Source organism: Triticum urartu, chromosome 7A (genome assembly GCF_056163025.1).
Source record: "Triticum urartu cultivar PI428250 chromosome 7A, HENAU_Tu73, whole genome shotgun sequence".
Taxonomy (NCBI): Eukaryota; Viridiplantae; Streptophyta; class Magnoliopsida; order Poales; family Poaceae; genus Triticum; species Triticum urartu.
Window position 1 is genome coordinate 6,639,033 of NC_141879.1, and position 19,459 is coordinate 6,658,491.

General features: G+C 46.7%; 2 protein-coding genes, 1 long non-coding RNA gene and 1 pseudogene across 4 annotated transcripts; 2 read left to right on the forward strand and 2 right to left on the reverse strand.

Annotated features, from left to right (window-relative positions):
• The first annotated feature begins 578 nt into the window (after window positions 1-578).
• Window positions 579-1,489, forward strand: LOC147956789 (uncharacterized). The gene is made up of 3 exons (XM_087531454.1): window positions 579-994; window positions 1,077-1,139; window positions 1,242-1,489. The coding sequence occupies exons 1-3, from the start codon at window positions 820-822 to the stop codon at window positions 1,487-1,489; spliced, it is 486 nt and encodes a 161-aa protein (XP_087387580.1). The 5' UTR covers window positions 579-819.
• A 1,153-nt stretch (window positions 1,490-2,642) lies between these two features.
• LOC147956790 (uncharacterized) lies at window positions 2,643-7,075 on the reverse strand. 2 transcript variants are annotated; one of them, XM_087533006.1, is made up of 4 exons: window positions 6,963-7,075; window positions 4,845-5,026; window positions 3,037-4,581; window positions 2,643-2,940 (listed from the first exon to the last, which is right to left on the reverse strand). In XM_087533006.1, exons 1-4 carry the CDS (start codon window positions 7,033-7,035, stop codon window positions 2,812-2,814), a joined length of 1,929 nt encoding a protein of 642 aa, XP_087389132.1. In that variant the 5' UTR covers window positions 7,036-7,075; the 3' UTR covers window positions 2,643-2,811. The 2 variants fall into 2 exon arrangements, with proteins under 2 accessions (XP_087389132.1, XP_087389131.1); XM_087533005.1 differs by having other exon boundaries at window positions 4,845-6,525; window positions 6,963-7,074.
• Window positions 7,076-11,792: 4,717 nt separating this feature from the next.
• Window positions 11,793-13,335, forward strand: LOC147956791 (uncharacterized; annotated as a pseudogene).
• Window positions 13,336-15,926: 2,591 nt separating this feature from the next.
• LOC147956792 (uncharacterized) lies at window positions 15,927-17,894 on the reverse strand. Its single transcript, XR_015610005.1, has 3 exons — window positions 17,642-17,894; window positions 16,176-16,798; window positions 15,927-16,062 (listed from the first exon to the last, which is right to left on the reverse strand). It is a non-coding gene; the product is annotated as an uncharacterized LOC147956792 (long non-coding RNA).
• Between the last annotated feature and the right edge of the window lie 1,565 nt (window positions 17,895-19,459).

Genomic DNA, 19,459 nt, shown 5'->3' on the forward strand with positions numbered 1-19,459 from the left:
ATTTTGTAAGTGGTCCCAATACATTTTTTTTGGCAAAGATTAGTACATTTAGTTGGTACATAAGAGGGAGACCGTGATGCAGTAGTGTATACAAGAAAATGGTTCGTCTAGTAGTTTTTGTTCTTTTCTTAGACCTGAAATGTTGATCATCCGGCTAGATGGGTGGTTTTATGTTTGTGGATGCACATCTCGGCTCTCGCTGGATTGGCAAGATATCTTGAAATTGGAGGCAAATTTTCTTGAGTATCCTTATTCGTCTTCATTTGTCTCGTTGAAGGCTTGCTTTTTGTTGTTTTTGTATTTGTAATAACTCTTCTTTTTTGAAGGCTTGTTTTTTTGTTGTTTTTGTATTTGTAATAACTCTTCTTTCTTGGTCTTTCTCCATTCTTGGGCGGCCAAATAGCTCTTATGCATTGTCTTCAGAGCATTGTAGTCGTAGTCATCGATGACTATATTGAGAAGATTGCATAGATGGTGGACAACGTGTAATGCCTGGCCGCACGCCACGCCATATGAATTTATAGGGTGTTCTTTTTTTTAGGTTTGGTAGTAGAATTGAGTTGCAATATAGTGGTTCATACATAGAAGGGTAACATGTGATTTACACTATGTCTACTACAATGCCGCTGATTCATGCTTCGGCGATGTAATAAGCACGTGAGGACACGTACTCTCTCACTCAGCTAGCTACATACGTGTGGCGCACCTGCTCCGCTCACCCTCGGCACGTGTCTCGCCAACAGTCAAACAGAGCAGAGGAAGGGGGAGAGAGGAGCAGAGGCAGAGGAAGGAGATGAGAGGAGGTCGGCCGGCCAATGGATGGCAGTGGTGCCAAGGCGGGCTATGCACGCCACCACGGCACCGTCACTCGAGGCCTTCAGCCACACCGTCGAGCTGTGCAACTTCGGCATCGGCCTCGTCACCGGCTTCCTCCTCGTCAACTGCGCCTACTTCTCCAACACCACGTTCGACGCCATCCACATCGCCCCGCTCAGTAAGCACCTATCTGCATTCACCTCCTCCTACCTCCCCTTCTCGCCCACGCCCCTGACCAATCCCAATGTGTGCGTGCGCAGTCAGCCCCTCCAAGAACCAGATTGCCTCGCCGGTGGGCACCGACGGCTCGAAGCGCCAATTAGGTCATGAATCCCTCCTCGGCGCCGGCATTTCCGCCGAGTCCCATGCGTGAATCGAAGAGGCTGACTGACTGACGCCCTGTTTGTTCCTCCTCTTCTCTTCAGATTTGGGCGTGTCGGGGCAGGACGCAACATTGTCCATGGAGGGAGCAAGGGCGAGGTGCTGGACACGGACGGTGAGGACGATAGAAGCAACCCCTCCTCGGCGTAAGGTAAGCAACAAACCATTTGATTATTACTGTCATGCACCGGCCATGGCCATGGCTCGAGCTGCAGCGGCCGCCTGCCTTACCCATGCACTTTGGGGAAAAGGTGAGAGCAAACTGTATACTGACATAAACAATCATAGCTAGAAGAGTTAATTACATGAAACCACAACTTCAGGTCAACTTATAACAGATTACCACAACTATTGGATTATTTATCACAGAACCACAACTCGTGGGCTAATTGAAAACGCTGCACCCAAATCCTCATACCTGCCTCTTCTAATTGCAAAACTGACAACTTGGGCCCATTTGTCAGGCCCGACGTGGCTGAAACTTGCCACGCCAGCAGCTGGCTCCTCCCACTCTCCCCCATTTTCTGTCCCACCCTCGCCGCCGTCAGCGCCGCCAACCCCGCCGCACGCGAGGGCCTCGCCGCGCCGCCGCACGCTTCGGCCTCGCCGCGCCGCCGCATGCGAAGGCCTCGCTGCCGTTGCACACGAAGACTGCGCTGCCGCCCACTCCTTTCTCTGCCCGCGTCGGAAGGAGACAACCATTTCTCTCTGCCATCAATGGATACTCTCTGCTATGGATTTGAAGCAGAGGACAGCGCACATAGGGTCTGAATTGAGCCGGTGCGTATTTGTTTGGGAATTAGGGATAAGAATTGAGGCAATATTCTGTTTTTTTAGATGCACATTGGCCATGGCTATGGTAAGGTTCTTTCATTTTCGCTGGATGATGAACAAGGCACTGCAATTTATTTGGTTGGGCTAGTTTATTATGAGCTATGCATGTAATTGCATTTTCTGAAAAAAAATTCAGGGCCAGGACATGTGTGACTTTCTGTATTGGCTAGATGATGAGTGGCCTGAGCAAATGCAAAGGGCATTGCAGAGAATGTGGGCTAGGCTAGAAGCAAAATTTGAAGAGGAGCATAGCAAAATCTGGGTTCTTTCAATGAAGAGAAGAGAAAGAGGAAAGAGGCAGAAGGGAAGAAGAATATATCAATAACAAAATCAAACTGGCAGTTGCTGCATTTGCTGGAGGAGTTTTAGTTTCTGTTTTCCTGTTTAGGCTTTGAGTGTTATGAGTATTTATGTATCTGGTGGAAGAGAACATGTGGTATTTGAGATTAAATACAATTCAAACATGTGGTATTTGAGAGTATCTTGTATGTGTCCTGTGCATTTTCATTTGTCAATAAGATTATGACCAGAACATGATACTGGCTCACATATGCTGGACAAACTGAACATATATTTAAACAAACTAAGAATATGATTTGTGCCACTGCACTTACTAGCATAACATCAGGATTTTCTGTCGCCAGACTTACAATACTGCACTTACAAAATAACATCAACTGCACTATCACTAGCAAGTCCCAGGAAGACACCAAAAGGTTTCACGCATTCACAAGTATATGGAAATTGGTTTTCACAAAAAGATGCTAATTTTCATTCTTCCTAGTAGTTCCCACTTGCTGTGAAGTAGCCCATCATCCTGCCATTTGTTGATGTGCCCCTGCCTCTTGTGACTGGCATTTTTTCCATGCCCCTGCCTCCACCAGTGCTTGGGCCAGGAGGATGCCAAGGCTAGTATCATGTGAAATAGCAGTATATAGTTATTTCAGTTAGTGAAATAACAGTTAGTGGAATAAAAATAGGTGGTTACTACAGTTAGTGAATTACCATGTTTGTTGGAGTTGGTTGTAAAATTGCAGATGTTGTTCTTCCACCTCTGCCAGATGTTGTTCTTCCACCTCTTGCAGATGTTGTTCTTCCACCTCTTGCAGATGTTGCTGATATTCTGCCACTTGTAGTTGTTGTTCTTCCTCCTCTTCCACCTCTTGTCGCTCCTCTTCCACCTCTTGGTGCTGGCACAAATCTTACTCTTTCTGCTGCTTGTTCTTGTGCTCCTTCACACTCCTCAGTTGTCAACTGAGCCGCCGCTTGTGCTCTTTGATCTGCTAGAAGTGCTGCCGTTTTTTCTTTTTGTTCAGCCCTCTTAGCTGCTGCAAGTGCCTTTTGAGCTGCTTTCTTGGCTGCAACAGCTGATCTTTGTGCAGCCACCTGGGCAGCATGCTTGGCCGCAATTTGAGCTTCTTTCTCTGCAACTTCTCTCTCTGCCGCCTCTGCTAGTTCTTCTAGTTGTTCTTCCATTGTCTTTTCTGGTTGTGCTACATACTCCTCTTGTTGGCCAAGCCCTTCTTGTTCAACATATGCCTCCTCTTGCGCCACATCTTCCTCCTCTTGTGCTATAACATAGTCAGGTATCCTTCTATTACTTTTGTGCTTATTTCTCCTAATCTCCAAGTCAGGCCTCAAAGGTTGAGCACAGTGCGTGTACTTGTGACCTTGTAGGTTGCAGTTTGAGCAGGTTGTGGTTGTCATCCTGTTGTTGCCACTGGGCTGTGGCGCCTCATGAATTCCCTTCCTTCTATTTTTCTTTGGTCTACCTGGATGCCTTGTAAAAATAGGGGGATCAATGTCTATTGTGTCAGTCTTTGTCCAACCACTTTTGTCAGGCACTGGATAGATCATGTTGTATGCAAGTTGGTACATATGTTTTTTGAAGAAGTCACTGATATAATCTTCTGGGTGCTCCTTCCTCTTATAGATGCAAGACACTGCATGCTTGCAAGGCACCCCTGTGATGTCCCACTTTCTACATCCACAGGTCCTAGCGACAATGTTGACTGCATATGTTCTCTCTCCACTTGCTACCTGATACAGTCCCTGCCCTGCATGAACTGGCCTACATGGTTTGGCTGCCATTTTCTCCAACTCTAGTTTTTCGGCATAAGTTGGTGTGATCTCCCAAGCACAATCAGCTGCACCTTCCCTATTTATGGCATATCTAACCAGTAGTTTAGTTCTTATGCTGTCTATCATGGTGACAATTGGTTTATCTCTAACATCCAGGATATAGTTGTTAAAAACTTCACTCAAGTTGTTGACTACTAAATCTGTCTTGCATGTAGTGTCCATTGCCCATCTGGCCCAGTGTTTAGGATGTATGTTGCTCAACCATTCCCATGCACTTTCACTCTCTTTTTTCAAATCAGCCATGTGAGCATCAAAGAAGTTTTTGTTCCATGAATAAGCAGCATTATCCATCAATTTCTTTAGATCAGCACCCCTATGCCCAGCAGTTTGGAAATTTGCATAAATGTGCCTGAGGCAAAACCTTTGTGGACAATTGGGAAAGACAGCATCTATTGCATTGAGCAGGCCCTAGCAGTCAAGAAACATTGTATTAAATACAGTACATTGTATTATGAAACTATATTAAATAACCACATGGATAAAGACATACGACCACATGGATAAAGACACACGACCACATGGATAGGGGTATCCACCCACCCTTACAACAACCTCGAGACTCTCGACTTCGACCACAAGCATACAAATTATGACCCAACAATGTTTAAACAACTATACTATAAGCATACAAATTATGCCTCAACTATGTTCAACAAGTTAAAAAAAAATACCTTTTGTCTATCTGACATGAAAGTAAATTGGCCGTGTGGTCCAGCTTCACCACCAAGTGCTTCTCTAAGTTGCTCTAGAAACCATGTCCAAGTTTCTGTCTCTTCCTTCTCCACCACGGCAAATGCAAAAGGAAATAAATTATTATTGCCATCTCTTCCTGTTGCAGCCAACACTTGAGCTCCTGTGGTCAATTTGACAAAGCAACCATCAAGACCAATGAAAGGTCTGCAGCCATTTAAAAAACCTTCCTTTGCAGCATTGATACAGTAAAATAAACCATGAAATCTAGGGTTCATAGCTGGTGGTTCTTGCATTTCTGTTGTGACAATGCATCTTGAACCTGGGTTAGTGTCAATCATAGTTTGCAAGTAGTCTCTAATCCTATAATACTGAGCCTTGTGGTTCCCAAGTACCACATCTGCAGCCTTTGCCCTTGCCCTATATGCCATCATTGGATTGATCTCAACACCAAACTGCCTCTTAGTGTTGTCAATCAGAGCACTGACTTTCCATTCAGGATCACTTCTGAAATTATCCTCATAAGTCTTGCTGAGCCATGAGCTGTTTATTCTTGAACTCTCATACGTAATGCCACAAGTGTGTGGCAATGTCATCTTCCTTATGCAAACTGTTTTCTCCCTTTTGATCCCTGAAGTAGACATATAGAATTGGCAATGCTCCTCCACACAACAAACATTCACTCTGTCTTTGTCATTTCTTAGGTACATATAGTCTCTGCTTTCTTTTATATGGTAGTCCTTGAGTGCCCTTCTGAATTGGTGAATATCTAGGAAACACATGTTCAAACAAAACTGATCACCAACAAGTTCCCTCCTCTCATCAAACCATACTCTAGGAGCTAATGGCTTTGCTCTGCTCTTCTGCAACTTGGGTGCTAGTGAAATGGGTTGTTCAAATCCATCGTCATCGCTAGCAATTAAATCTCCCCCAATGTCTTCACTGTCTGAATCAGGCACCTCAAATGGGTTTTTCGCTGTACTTCCTTTTCTCCCCCCTGATCTGTCAGGTACTTTGCTAGCTGATGCTCTGATTTCAGGTACTTTGCTAGCTGATGCTCTGATTTCAGGTCCTTTGCTAGCTGATGCTCTGCTGAATTGTTCTTCTCCTTTGCTGAAGGTTGATTCTCCTTTGTTTGGTCTGTCAGGGCCTATGCTAGCTGATGCTCTGCTGAATTTTGCTTGCCCTCTGTTTGGTCTGCTTGAACTTGGTTTAGGAACATTCACTTTCATAGCAGGTGGCTCGATAGAGCCAATAACACTAAAATCATCAATCATTGGGAATAATTCCTCAACATCTGTGTCACCCTCAAGATGTTCTTCTTTTTGTCTCTTCAGCTCTCTCAAGTTCTCAAGTTCCTCTTCATCATAACCTCCATCTGACAAATTTTCTTCCTCCAAAAATCCTTCCTCGTGTGCTCCGCTGTTGCCTATGTTGGCAGGATCTACTGCCCTTGTTATGCCCTTGCTCTGCTGATTAACACTTTGTTGAGAGGGCAACACATCATTCATATATGCTGATTTCCTTTTCTTCCCCCTGAACTCTGACTTCATGATTCTTATGTCCACAACCCTCAAGTTTTCATACTGCATAACCATTGCTTTTACTTTCTGCTCACTGTCAATTAGTTCCAAACCATCTAAACCAGCAGCTATTGCATCCCTAAAATAATACATGTCTTCATCAGAACTGAACCCTGATAAATCCTTCAACAAAAGAAGCTTTTCATAGCACATGTCTGATCTGCCTATGGTTCTGATCTCACACTCCAGTTCATGAGACAGAAAATTGACTAACCACAGTGTATCATCAGGTCTGCAAACAATAATTTTTTTTCTTGGAACAACAATAATCAGAGCGGAAATTCTAAACCTCACTAAATTCGCAAACCCTAGGTCGATTCAACATTTGGCAAGAAAGTCTCAACATTTTGTACAAAGATGACAAGCCTAAGGTCGATTTTGACTACATCGGCCAAAAACACCTACAACGATCATCCAGTACAGACAATCTCGCCGTTTTTTCCCCAAATACACAACCAAATCAAGTCGCCACTAGCAGATTTAGACGGAGTAAAAAGAGGGAGGAAGAGAACTAACTTGAGGCCAGACATGGCATCGCTCCACACCATGTCGCCGCCAGGTCGCGGCCGAATCCCCTCATCGCCGCCATGAAATCGCTGCTGTCTCCTTCCCTTTCGTGCGAGGGAGAAAAATAGGGAAGGAGGAGGGGGAGCATCGTGCTTGGGCCTCGGGCCAATTAATTCGAAGAGAGAGGCTCAGGGTGCCACTCTGGAGCTGCTGGCGTGGCAAGTTTCAGCCACGTCGGGCCTGACAAATGGGCCCAAGTTGTCAGTTTTGCAATTAGAGAGGCAGGTACGAGGATTTGGGTGCAGCGTTTTCAATTAGCCCACGAGTTGTGGTTCTGTGATAAATAACCCAATAGTTGTGGTAATCTGTTATAAGTTGACCTGAAGTTGTGGTTTCATGTAATTAACTCTAGCTAGAATGAACATTATTCGGAAGTGTCAACACTCACCTGATAGAGTTTCAAGTGAATCTGAAGCCACAAATGTTTGAACATATGCCTTTACTGAATGGATGAACTCTGTCTAGAATTCCCCTGCAAGTAGTACAACTCCAGTGTTTCAGACAGTGATAAATCATTAAATCAAACCAAACTGAAATTTGAGACGCTTAAAAAACCACATACCTTAAGTAGAAATGGAAAAAATGTAAAGGCACATACAGTCTACTTGTGAAACTATTTTCAGCTCACTTGTCCTACCTAAACCACAAATGGAAAAATGTAATGAAAATCCACCTTCCATTAGAAAGAGTAGGATGTGGATGAGAATTCTAAATCTATAGTGAAAACATAAATAGACGAAAGTTCCTCGCAACAACCGAGCAAGATTGCAAGTATGCATCATGAAATTCAGCTTGGGTACTTGTGCCAACAAATAAACTACAATATACAACCAAAGCTTGGGTGGTAATATACCATGTCGATGCAAAATTGCATCAATTAGTCTAGATAACCAGAAGTAACAGTGCAGTGCTCCTAGTAACAACTGGACACACGGTCATGCAAGGAGGGATGGCGACTCCCTGGGGGACCGCGGAGGCGTCCGCCGCGCCCAGTCCTCCCGCCGGGGCTGCTTGGGCGGGCATCGGCGGCCGCTTCTAGGCCCTATTGGCTACGGACGAAGAGGAGGCCGACGGAGATAGCGACTTCTCAGAGGGTTCGCCGCCGTCGCCTACGCCTTCGGATCTGATTTGTGATCTGTTTCATGCAGGGTATGACGAAGATGAGGTGGCCACTACCGTAGACACGGTTGTGCCGGTGGAGGATCCGGCGAGGGTTGGGCTTCGTCCGGACGAGAGGAAGGAATTGGTACGCCGTGTCGTTCACCGGAGAAATGCGGCATCGGCGGTCAGACCGTGGAAGGGGCCGTTGCCTAAGGTACACCTTCCAAACCTCAGGTTGTTCGATTTAATCCATCCGGATTCATGGACGGTGGTCAAGAAGAGGAAGGCTGCTCGTCGGTCAACAGCCGGATCACTGCCGGCGGCGGCGGCTGTGGTGCCGTCGAGGTTGCCGGGCGGGATCCGAGCGGCTCGACGAGAGCGCTTGAACGAACTACTGGGCCGATGTGGGCCGGATCCTAATTGCGTTGACGCACTGCAACGTGGGCCGGATATGGCTGGGTATGAGGCCCAGGCCATACCGGGCGACACATGCACAACATCCAACGCCGCATGCACGGACGTAATCTCCTCCTACGCGTGCATATCTGCTCCTTCGCCTAGGGTTCGTCGGCGTGGGACGCCCGTTCTACCTCCGTGCGGTCCTGGTCGTGCTCGCCGGATCCCGCCTCTGCGTGCGATGGCCGGTCGTGGAGCGGGTGGGCCACCTACGGCGCAGCCCCAAGCGGCTGCGAGTACGGCCGGGGCTGTCGTGCCGCCGCCGCCTGGGAGGGCTGGTCGAGGGGCTCCTGCCGCGGGGCTCAGCGCAGCCGGCGCTGGGCGAGCTGTAGTCGGGGCCGGGCGTGGCGCTCCCGCCCACTCAGGACGGGTTGGCGGCAACCAAGGGGCACAGCCGCCCGTGCCTGCGGCGGCTCGGCCGCCGGTGATGCCTACGGGCAGTGGAGGACCTGCTGGTCCCCGACCTCCGGGGCCAACGCCTGCCAGGCCGCCGGGCTTACCCGCGGGAAGAGGAGCCCCAGTAGGGCTGCGACCTCCGGGGCCGTCGCCTCCGGTGGCCACTGCCATGGGTCGTGGCGGCGGGTCTGGTCCTAGAACTGTGGTGCCGGCCCCGGGTGGTGCTCCGCCTCGGGCTGCTCCGCCGCCGCACTATGCCGCGAGGCCGGCTAAGTATCGGTCAGGGTCTTCACAGCCTAGGAAGGAGTTGACAGTTCGAGAGTCTTTTGAGGCGCCCCGAGGTCAGTGGGGTGATGATGGTGTTGATGCGTATGGAGACGGACAGCACCGCGGTTCCTCGTCTACCGGTGGAGGCCGAGGCTATACGTGGCAGAGTGACGGGTCTGCTGAGAGACCTTTCCTCGGGCCTCCTGGTGGCTTTGTCGAGGGGGCATCCGGCCCGGATCCCCGCCAGAGAGGTGGATTCCATGGACGTCGGGGTGGTCGGGGCGGGGGCCGTGGTAGGTTTCGTCGGCAATCTCCGCCTTCGGTTGCTGTTGACCATGGGGCTACCGCGGTTGAGACAGATACTGCTCAGTCTACGGATATTACTACTCAGGCTATGGAGGTGGTAACGGCACTGGCCAAGGTTGATGTTCCGGTGCCTGGGGCTGTAGGCGAAACATCAGACAGGTCTGACTCCGAGAGGGCGGCCAAGTGGGCGCGCAAGAAGGAAAGGATGATGTTTTACCAGTGTGGTGAGAAGGGCCATTTTATTGCAGAATGCGTCACAGAGCTGCGTGACTCGTGTGGCAAGCTTGCACATGATTCGGGAGATTGCCCGTTAGTGCGTGACCAGGCTCCATCTCTGACTATGTATGGGCTGTACTGTGCAGAGTTATTGTTCTTCGAGTCCCCGGCCGCGAGGGAGATTCCCGAGGATACACAGTGCCTAACTACCGGGATTGTGAAAGCAACTCAGGGCGAGGTGACTGAGGCTCAGATTATCCAGAGGCTTCAGGAGTTGGCACCGGGGGACTTTCAGTGGGAGCTGGTCAGACTCGAAGCGAATGTCTTTAAGGTGGATTTCCCTTCTATGGAGGATTTACAGAAATTGCTGAGTTTTGGCTTGTGTAGAGTTCCAGGTACTACGTGTATTTTGGAGTTTCACGAGTGGACGAAGGTGGAGCCTAAAGGCAAGCCGCTTACGCAGATCTGGTTGCGGTTTTCTGGGGCCCCATCTAAGCCTCTGCAGGACGTTCGAGTTGTAGCCAGTATGGGTATCATGGTTGGAAAGACGGAGAGAGTGGATATGGCTTTCACTCGGGCTCATGGAGTGCCTCGGATATTGGTGAGTGTTCTGAATGTTGACTTCGTGCCTGATGTCGTTCACTGGACATATAGGGGAGAGGTATTCCCGCTCGACATAGAGTTTGAGGATGTTGAGATGTTCGCTGACGAGGTTGCTGGGGATGATGTTGATATGCACGAGAGTGATGGTGGTGCAGGAGCCACGGGGGCGCCAGACGAGTCTGCTCGAGAGGGGTCGACCGGACCTCGTCCAGATGCTCAGTTGCCTGGGGAGGGGACCGGAGCTGGCTCGACTCCGCCTTCGGTGCCCACGACGACACTGCGTTTTGGGTCCTTTGAGCCTGCTTCTGCGCCTCCCAAGCTGTGGAGCGATAGGGTAGAGACCGACGATGAGTTTGAGCACACGCTTCCTTCTTTGGACTTTGCGGGGACTGCAGTTCGGGATGTAGAGCCGGAGGTCGCTCCTATTTCCCTTGCTGTACCGGTTGAGGTGGCTCCGGCATTGTCATCTATGACCGAGGTGGGCCTTATGGGACGGGGGTCAAGGCAGGTGGCCTTGTCCTCTCCCCTACCTATACAGACGCCGGTGTCACCGGCCACGTCGGGGCCGCCAGCGATAGGAGCGGGAGCCCGAGGCAGGTGGCTTCAGCTCTCCCTCCTCAGGCCCTGGCTGTGGCGCCAGCATCCCCCGGGACGCCGGGGGAGGAGGGGCTGGGGCAGGTGGCCCTAGACTTCCCTTCATCGTCTGCGGTCAGGAGGACCGCTTTCTCGGCGACTTCGACGCTCCGCTCTAAGCCGGTGGGCGGGGCAGGAGGAGGGAGTGGGCAGGTGGCACTTGTCTGAGGGCATCGGGAGCCCGCAGCTTCCTCATTCTCGAGAGGAGGTTGTTGCCTTCGGCGGTATCCCAGACCCGGTCTCGACGGGGAGACGGACCAGTGCTCGCGTTCTGGACCTTCCGGAGGTGGACGATATACAGCAGCGGTGCGCTATGAGGGCGGCCAAGCTTCACGATGCTGCGATATCTACTGGTATGTCCGTTAACATATCTAATTCTTTATTGCATTTTTCTCCTGAGGAGATTGTTAATAATGCAAACCAATTAGGAGTTTCACTAGGCGATAATGATATTGAAATCCCTAATTCGGTGAATGATATGTTAGATTTAGAGGCGGAGCGGGCTTTAGAGACTATTCGTCATCTTGCTGCGGTCAAGCCCATGAATGATGAGGAAATTGATGCGTTAGGGGTTAGAGTGCTAAATAATCTATGTGCGGACCTAGCACCTTCTAATCAGGAGTCGGAGGGCGAGGATGTGCCCTTAGATGATGTAGATATCAGTTCCGTTCAGTCCGGTTATGAGGACCGGGTGACGGAGCACACTAAGCCAAGGTGTAAGTGGAAACGAAAGATTTATCCCGACTTTGCTGTTCGTAGGAGTGCTAGGATTCGGACTGCTAAAAAATTCCATGATGAACTATGAAAGGAATCTTTTGGAATAGCAGAGGTCTGAAAGACTTGGCTAAAAGAAGGTTTCTTGCTGAAGCTTCTCTGGAACATCGGTTAGATTTCGTTGCTCTGTCGGAAACCGGTCGAGATAATTTTGCGCCGCAGTTTCTTTCCTCTCTTGTGGGTGGTCTTGATTTCGATTGGCATTGCCTCCCGCCACGAGGTAGATCGGGGGGCATCTTACTGGGTGTGAGATGTGATTCCCTTGAAGTCCGGAGTGTAGTAATGGGTGACTTCGCGGTAAAGTTTCGAGTTAGGTCTAAAGTTGATGGGTTCAACTGGGCTTTGGTAGCGGTCTATGGTGCCGCCCAACCCGAGCTTAAACCGGAGTTTCTGGCGGATCTTGTTCGGATATGTGGGTCCGAACAGCTTCTGATTTTGGTCGGGGGTGATTTTAATATCATTAGAAGGAGAGAGGAGAAAAACAATGATAACTTCGACGGCAGGTGGTCGTTTATGTTCAATACTATTATTGAAAGCTTAGATCTAAGGGAGATAGAGCTCACTGGTAGACAGTTTACCTGGGCTAATGCTATGCCAAACCCGACATATGAAAAGCTTGATCGGGTTCTCTCTAGCGTGGAGTGGGAACAGAAGTTCCCTCTTGTTACGGTGCAAGCTCTCACGCGGGGAATCTCCGATCATACACCTTTGTTCGTGGACTCAGGGGAGCCGAACCATATAGGAAACAAAAACACCTTCTCTTTTGAGATGGCCTGGTTCGAACGCGAGGGATTCTTAGACATCATAGCCAGGGAGTGGGCTAAGGGTGTTGGAGGAAGGACGGCGGTCGAGCGTTGGCAGAATAAAATTAGGCATTTGAGACGTTTCTTACGGGGTTGGGCTAAGCATCTAAGTGGGTGTATAAGATTGAGAAGGATAGGCTCCTCTCTCTTGTACAGGCATTGGACGTAAAAGCTGAATCTGCGTTATTATTGCCCACCAAGCTCCAAGCTAAAAATGAGACGGAGAAGAGGCTGAAAGAACTTCTCCGCGAAGAAGAATTGAAGTGGGCTTTGCGAGCCAAGGTCCGCACAGTAGTCCAAGGGGACGTGAATACTCAAATTTTCCACCTCATTGCTAATGGTAAACACAGAAAGAAGCGGATCTTTCAGCTAGAGCAGGATGAGGGTACTATTTTAGGGCAGGATAATCTCAAAACCTATATTACCGAATACTATAGACAGCTATTTGGACCGCCGAAGGCCAATTGTGTGTCCCTCGATGAGTCCAGGGTTGAGGACGTGCCTCAATTGACTGCTGCTGATAATGATATCCTGGTTGCCCTGTTCTCAGAAAAGGAGGTGTTCGATGCTATTGCACAAATGAAAAACAATAAGGCTCCCGGTCCGGATGGGTTCCCGGCTGAGTTCTATAAAAAGTGCTGGCACATTATTAAGGGGCATTTACTACCTATGTTTCATGATCTATTCTCTGGACAGCTTCAATTATTTCACTTGAATTTTGGAACTATCACATTGCTTCCGAAGAAAACGGATGCTGCGAGGATTGAGCAGTTCAGGCCGATCTGCCTCCTCAATGTTAGTTTCAAAATCTTCACCAAGGTCGGAACTAATAGGCTCACACAGATTGCGCAATCTGTGGTGCAGTAATCCCAAACTGCTTTCATGCCGGACAGAAACATCCTTGAAGGGGTGGTTGTCCTTCATGAAACGCTCCATGAAATCCATTCCAAAAAATTAGATGGAGTAATTTTTAAGGTGGATTTCGAAAAAGCGTACAATAAGGTTAAGTGGCCATTCCTCCAACAGGCATTGCGTATGAAAGGTTTTGATGAAACCTGGCGCCGACAGGTCAAATCATTTACGCAAAAAGGGAGTGTGGGAATTAAAATGAATGACGACATAGGTCATTATTTCCAGACACATAAAGGCCTAAGACAAGGAGATCCGATGTCCCCTATCCTGTTTAACATTGTGGTGGATATGTTAGCAAGTTTGATAGGCCGGGTTAAGGAAAATGGTCAAGTGGGTGGGTTGGTTCCTCATCTTGTGGAGGGAGGTGTTTCCATCCTTCAGTACGCCGATGATACAATCATCTTTATGGAGCATGATTTGGCCAAGGCGAGAAATATGAAGCTTGTGTTATGTCTGTTTGAACAATTGACCGGGTTAAAGATTAACTTCCATAAGAGCGAATTGTTCTGCTTTGGTAGAGCCAAAGACGACCAGGAGTCTTATAGGCAGTTGTTTGGGTGCGAGTTGGGGAGTTTACCCCTCTCTTATCTTGGTATCCCGATTCACCATCGTAGGCTAACAAGTAGAGAATGGAAGTGCATCGAGGATCAATTTGAGAAAAAACTGAGTTGTTGAAAGGGTAAGCTCATGTCATACGGAGGCCGGTTGATATTGATTAATTCGGTGCTCACGAGTATGCTTATGTTTCTCTTATCTTTCTTTGAGGTCCCAGTTGATGTTAGGAAACGACTGGACTTCTATCATTCGCGCTTTTTTTGACAGGGTGATGAACTTAAAAAAAATACCGGCTTGCTAAATGGGACATCATATGTAGATCGAAAAATCAAGGGGGTCCTGGTATTGAAAATCTTGAAGTCAAGAACAGATGTCTTCTTAGTAAGTGGTTGTGGAAGCTGTCCTCCGGGACTGAGGCCATGTGAGCGCAGATCCTCCACAACAAGTACCTCCAAACTAAAACATTATCCCAGGTCGTAGTCAGACCAACTGACTCGCCTTTCTGGAAAGGACTAGTGAAAGTCAAACAATCTATATTCAATAGGAAGTCAAACAATCTATATTCAATAGGACGAGATTTGTTATTGAAACGGTACAAATACCCGTTTCTGGGAGGATACTTGGCTTGATGAATCACCTTTAGCCATTTAATATCCGTCTTTATATTGGATTGCTCAATGACGTGATGTGTTCGTGGCAACGGTATTCCAATCTTTCCTCCTTAATATTCAGTTTCAACGGTCGCTAGCGGGCAATTGTTGGAAAGAATGGCTTCATCTAGTTAGGAGACTGATGGAGGTTCAATTTTCTCATCAACCCGGTATATTGTATTGGAAGTTGACTAGTTCTGAAGTATTTACAGTTAAATCAATGTATATTGATGTTATTTATTCGACTGCTATTCCATCTTCCAAGTTTGTTTGGGCTGTCAAGGTGCCTTTAAAAATAAAAGCGTTTATGTGGTTTGTCTATAAACAAATTATTTTAACAAAGGACAATTTGATTAAACGCAATTGGATAGGACCTACTAGATGTAGTTTTTGTGATTTGGATGAGATGATTAAGCATTTATTCTTTGATTGCCCGTTGGCTAAAGTTCTTTGGCTACGATCCATATTGCTTTTAATCTTACTCCAGCGACTTCTGTCAATACTTTATTTGAGACATGATTTAATGGGGTTAAGCCTGTTCTCGCAAGACATATTTGGGTTGGAGTTTGCGCTTTGTTATGAACTATCTGGAATTGCAGAAATGATTTGGTTTTTAAGAGAACATCACGGATTCATTTTTTGCAGGTTATTTTCCGAGCTACGGCACTGATCCGTTCGTGGTTGCTACTCACTCCGATGAAGGCCAGGGAGCATTTAATTACTGGATTTATCCGTTGAGAGATGGTCGCTCAGGATATTTTCAACCGGTTTGAATGACGGTCATGTAATTAAATAGGCAATTAGTGCCGGTTGTGGCATCTTTTTTGGCTAGTTTATATATCTAGCCGTCTGTAGCTCTGTGTGAGCTGCATTTCTATTTTTGCCTTTTTGTTTAACTGGAGACTGTGGAACCTTATTGATACTTTTACCTTTTTTGGTTAATAAGATGACCGTATGCATCGTTCTGATGTAAAGGCCGAAGAGACCCCTTTTCAAAAAAAAGAGAGAACCGTGGAGGCCAGCCTATATGGTCCCTTGCTCCTTTGTTCATTTATTGTAAAATTCACTTTTAAAATAAAAAACATTAATATTGATTCCTGTAGGTGTCAACAATGGATGGTTTGAAAACTGCAAAAACAGTACACTCAAGTGATTGTGATGCGGATAATTCAGAAAAAGAAGCAGCACAAATAATGCCAATTTTCATGATCTTCCTCTTTCGAAACCCGCAAACTGACATGATCATTTGGAACATTGGTCGAAGGACTAAGTATCCATGAATTTGGATGCCTTTCTCCAAGGTTGCTCAAAATAGCTGGTCCATCAATCTTACAGCACAAATCATGTCACGGTTGCCTTGCATTAGTCATTTCGCGCCTGCTTGCACCAAGATAATACATATGATAAAAGGAATATTAAAGCTCAATGAGATTAATTAATATGATGATGCAAGATAAGTACTGACAGTTTGGGCATTCGTGCATGCTAACCTGTCCCAGAAGCTTACTTCCTCCTGTCCCAGAAGCTCACTTCCTCAACTCCAACTTGATAAGAACAGAGAATTTCACCCGCAAAAAAAATGATAAGAACAGAGAATTTACATAGAATAAATTAGTAAAACTGAACTCACCAAAAATGTTGGGTCATGGACAGTAAACACTTTCAAATATCGTGTAAGATAACCAGGTTGCTGCCACATTTTAACCTACACATGCATGCTCCAAGTCTAGCACCACTTTGCCGGGGACTGCCACCACGCCAAGCACATCACATGCACCGTCATTGTCGCCGGTGCTGATTCTGCCGCCACCTCCTCCTCGTTCGCGATAGGCCCTCCTATACGTTGGGATCTTCGTGTTAGAGAGCACTATGAGGTGATCTTGTCCCCTTTTATTCTCCTACCACAAACTTTTATAGAAATGAACACATTGCAGTGGGATGCAACTTTAAAATGTTAATCAGCGGCAAAGTAAGATGGATACGGTGGAGGGCCATAACCTGATGGGAGGCCAGCAACCAAGCCCCTCTTTTTAGATAGTTATATTACCTGAATAACTGACATGTAGTCCTGAAATTAGGTGCATCTCCTCATGAAAAATTAATAGTTGGACACCTGAAATTGAAATAGGGCTCAAGCATGGAAATAGAAAAGTTATTTATTTTTATCCTATCATCATAGCACCATGCATCAGTATACTTACCTACAAATAAATAACTCTAAATTGATTTCTTTTCATCCCAGATCAAGATCTCTTTTAGAAATAGTAAAGCGGCTTTTATTTTCATCAATTAGAATGCTTTTGCTGAACTGTTCATAAGTGTTTTCAGGTGCAAAATTTTAAGGCCTCCTTTGGTTCATAGGATTCATAGGATTGAAAAATCATAGGAATAAAAAAGTCATAGAAAATGAAATGACATGCATCTCAAATCCTATGCATAGGAATAGAACAGGAGATGCCCTTTGATTCATACCATAGGATTTTTTTCATTAAGTCTAGCCTAATGTTTATTTTTCTATGTAATGTGAAGGATAGAAAGAATTCCTCCATAGAAATAGGATTTCATTCCTACAAACTAAAGAGCTCTGAAGAAATTTTTCCTATAAAAATCCTATCCTATGAAAATCCTACAAAATTCCTCTAAACCAAAGAAGGCCTAAGACTTCAGTTTAACAAATTAAGAGATAAATTGATAAGAAAATAAGTTACGAAGGCCCTCAAGTCTAGAATACAGGAGCAAGACGGGGAAGCAACCCAGCTCTGCAGCTGCAAGGCTATGTGAGTAGCAAGCAGCATAGCACAGGCCGGTGGCCCAGTGTAGACGGGTCACGGGAAAACGTCACAACCATGCGAAGGTCGGGGAAAACGGCGGGCACTGCCGCGACCGCAACGGAGCAGCACGGTGGCAAGAGGGAACGAAAGAACATGAAAGATAGCACGAGTGTGGGGCAGCGTACCTGATCTCCTACGGCCAAGTACAATCACAACCCCCACAGCCGGCCACCGGGCGCGTTCACGCTCGGCCTGCCCATCATCAGGCCGTCGGCGCCCCGCCGTCCGCATGAGGGCGAGCTCCTTCTCGATCCGCCGCGGCTTCGGCGTGCGTCCCCGAAAGCCGTCGCTGATAACCCCCGCGAAGAGGAGATGGGGGAAGGGCGCGCCGGAAAGAGAACACGAGGATGAAGCAAGGCAGGGGTAGGGGCCTGATCTAGACGGTGACCGAGGTCTTTGAGATGCCCACGTCCCGGAGGCATTTTATACGGGCGGAGGGCGGTGAAACAGTCGCATGGGATTTGACCAGATCCTTCGAGGGGATCGATGGAAGGGTAGATCACGAAATATCTGTAACCACCAGCTGAACCGACAGACATAAAAAAACTGAAACGTGGCGCTGGTGCCTCGTACGTGTCACACGATCGAAGCCCAGGAAAGCAGCGTTCGCCACATCAAAATAGAACGTGTCAAACACAGCTTCACATCGATGTGACAATTCAGGATTACACGCGTCAGTTTACCAAGACGCCATAAAAAATCCAAAAAACCAGAAAAATGGAACCCTTACGGGCCTAGTCTTCTTAGTATAACAGTCTAGTGGAGTCGTCCCTGCTAGTAAATACTACTCTCTCTATATCACAATACTTGGTCGCTGGGAACCAAACTTGGTACACATGGAGTAGAAGCAAGGATAGCTGGCAGGTGTGCGAATAGGCGAAAACGTCTTACCCATCGTGGGAGCGCTGTTATGTGTTATATAGGCCAGGGGCGCACCTCCCTAAATAGCGCATACAGTAGTTGGGATTACAATCTTGAGAAAGAAGAAAGAGATAGAGATAAGGACTATGGTTAAGATAAATGTCTTTCCTAACTATCTAATGTATATGCGCAAGTAATGTAACCCTGACACGGTACTGACACGCTACAGAACTATGTTTAACATCCTTCCTTAATCACAACTTCATCAAGTTGAGATTATGTTTGAAATCTTCAAAGCTTCGTGTGGGAAGAGGCTTTGTGAATCCATCTGCTATCTGGTCCTTGGAATGCACAAAACGTATGTCAAGTTTCTTCTGAGCCACTCGTTGTCTGATAAAGTGAAAATCAATTTTGATATGTTTAGTCCTGGCATGAAACACTGGATTGGCAGATAAGTATGTGGCACCCAGATTATCACACCATAAACATGGAGCTTGAGTACTTTTTACACTAAGTTCCTTCATCATTGATTGCACCCATATGATCTCAGCTGTTGCATTTGCCAATGCTTTGTATTCTGCCTCTGTACTGGACCGAGAGACAATTGCCCGTTTTTTTGCACTCCATGAAATTAAATTGGGACCAAAAAATACTTCAAAGCCACCAGTGGACCGCCTGTCATCCAGGCAGTCTGCCCAGTCAGTGTAACATCCCAAAATTCTAAATTTTGGAATGTTATATTAAATAGATAGATTTGATTGACTGTTTGATTGATTGACTGAAAGTGAGTGAAATTCGAAACTTTTGAAAGTTAAATGAGAGGGAATAAAAGGACTTTCCCAAACTTTCATTTTGTATTTTGATCTCCATGAATTCATATTCTTTTCAAATGCAAAACCCTAGAGAGAAGATGACATGACTTCTTCCATTTAAATTAAATGAAAAGGGTTGTTGAAAATATTTGAATTTCGTTTGAAAATATTTTAAACTCATAAACTTCAAGCAACTCAATGATTTTCATGAGAGAAGATAAAATGACTTTTTCAAAATATATGAAATATGAGTTGGAAGTTAAAAGGATC

What these genes read in the sequence shown, in the direction of transcription:
- LOC147956789 (XM_087531454.1), top strand. Translation starts at nt 820, where the DNA reads ATGGCAGTGGTGCCAAGGCGGGCTATGCACGCCACCACGGCACCGTCA. An exon ending in CATCCACATCGCCCCGCTCA is followed by an intron (nt 995 to 1,076) that starts GTAAGCACCTAT and finishes GTGCGTGCGCAG; the next exon opens with TCAGCCCCTCCAAGAACCAG. An exon ending in CGGCTCGAAGCGCCAATTAG is followed by an intron (nt 1,140 to 1,241) that starts GTCATGAATCCC and finishes TCTTCTCTTCAG; the next exon opens with ATTTGGGCGTGTCGGGGCAG.
- LOC147956790 (XM_087533005.1), bottom strand. Translation starts at nt 6,994, where the DNA reads ATGGTGTGGAGCGATGCCATGTCTGGCCTCAA. An exon ending in TCATGTCAGATAGACAAAAG is followed by an intron (nt 4,582 to 4,844) that starts GTATTTTTTTTT and finishes CTTGACTGCTAG; the next exon opens with GGCCTGCTCAATGCAATAGA. An exon ending in AACCAACTCCAACAAACATG is followed by an intron (nt 2,941 to 3,036) that starts GTAATTCACTAA and finishes ACATGATACTAG; the next exon opens with CCTTGGCATCCTCCTGGCCC.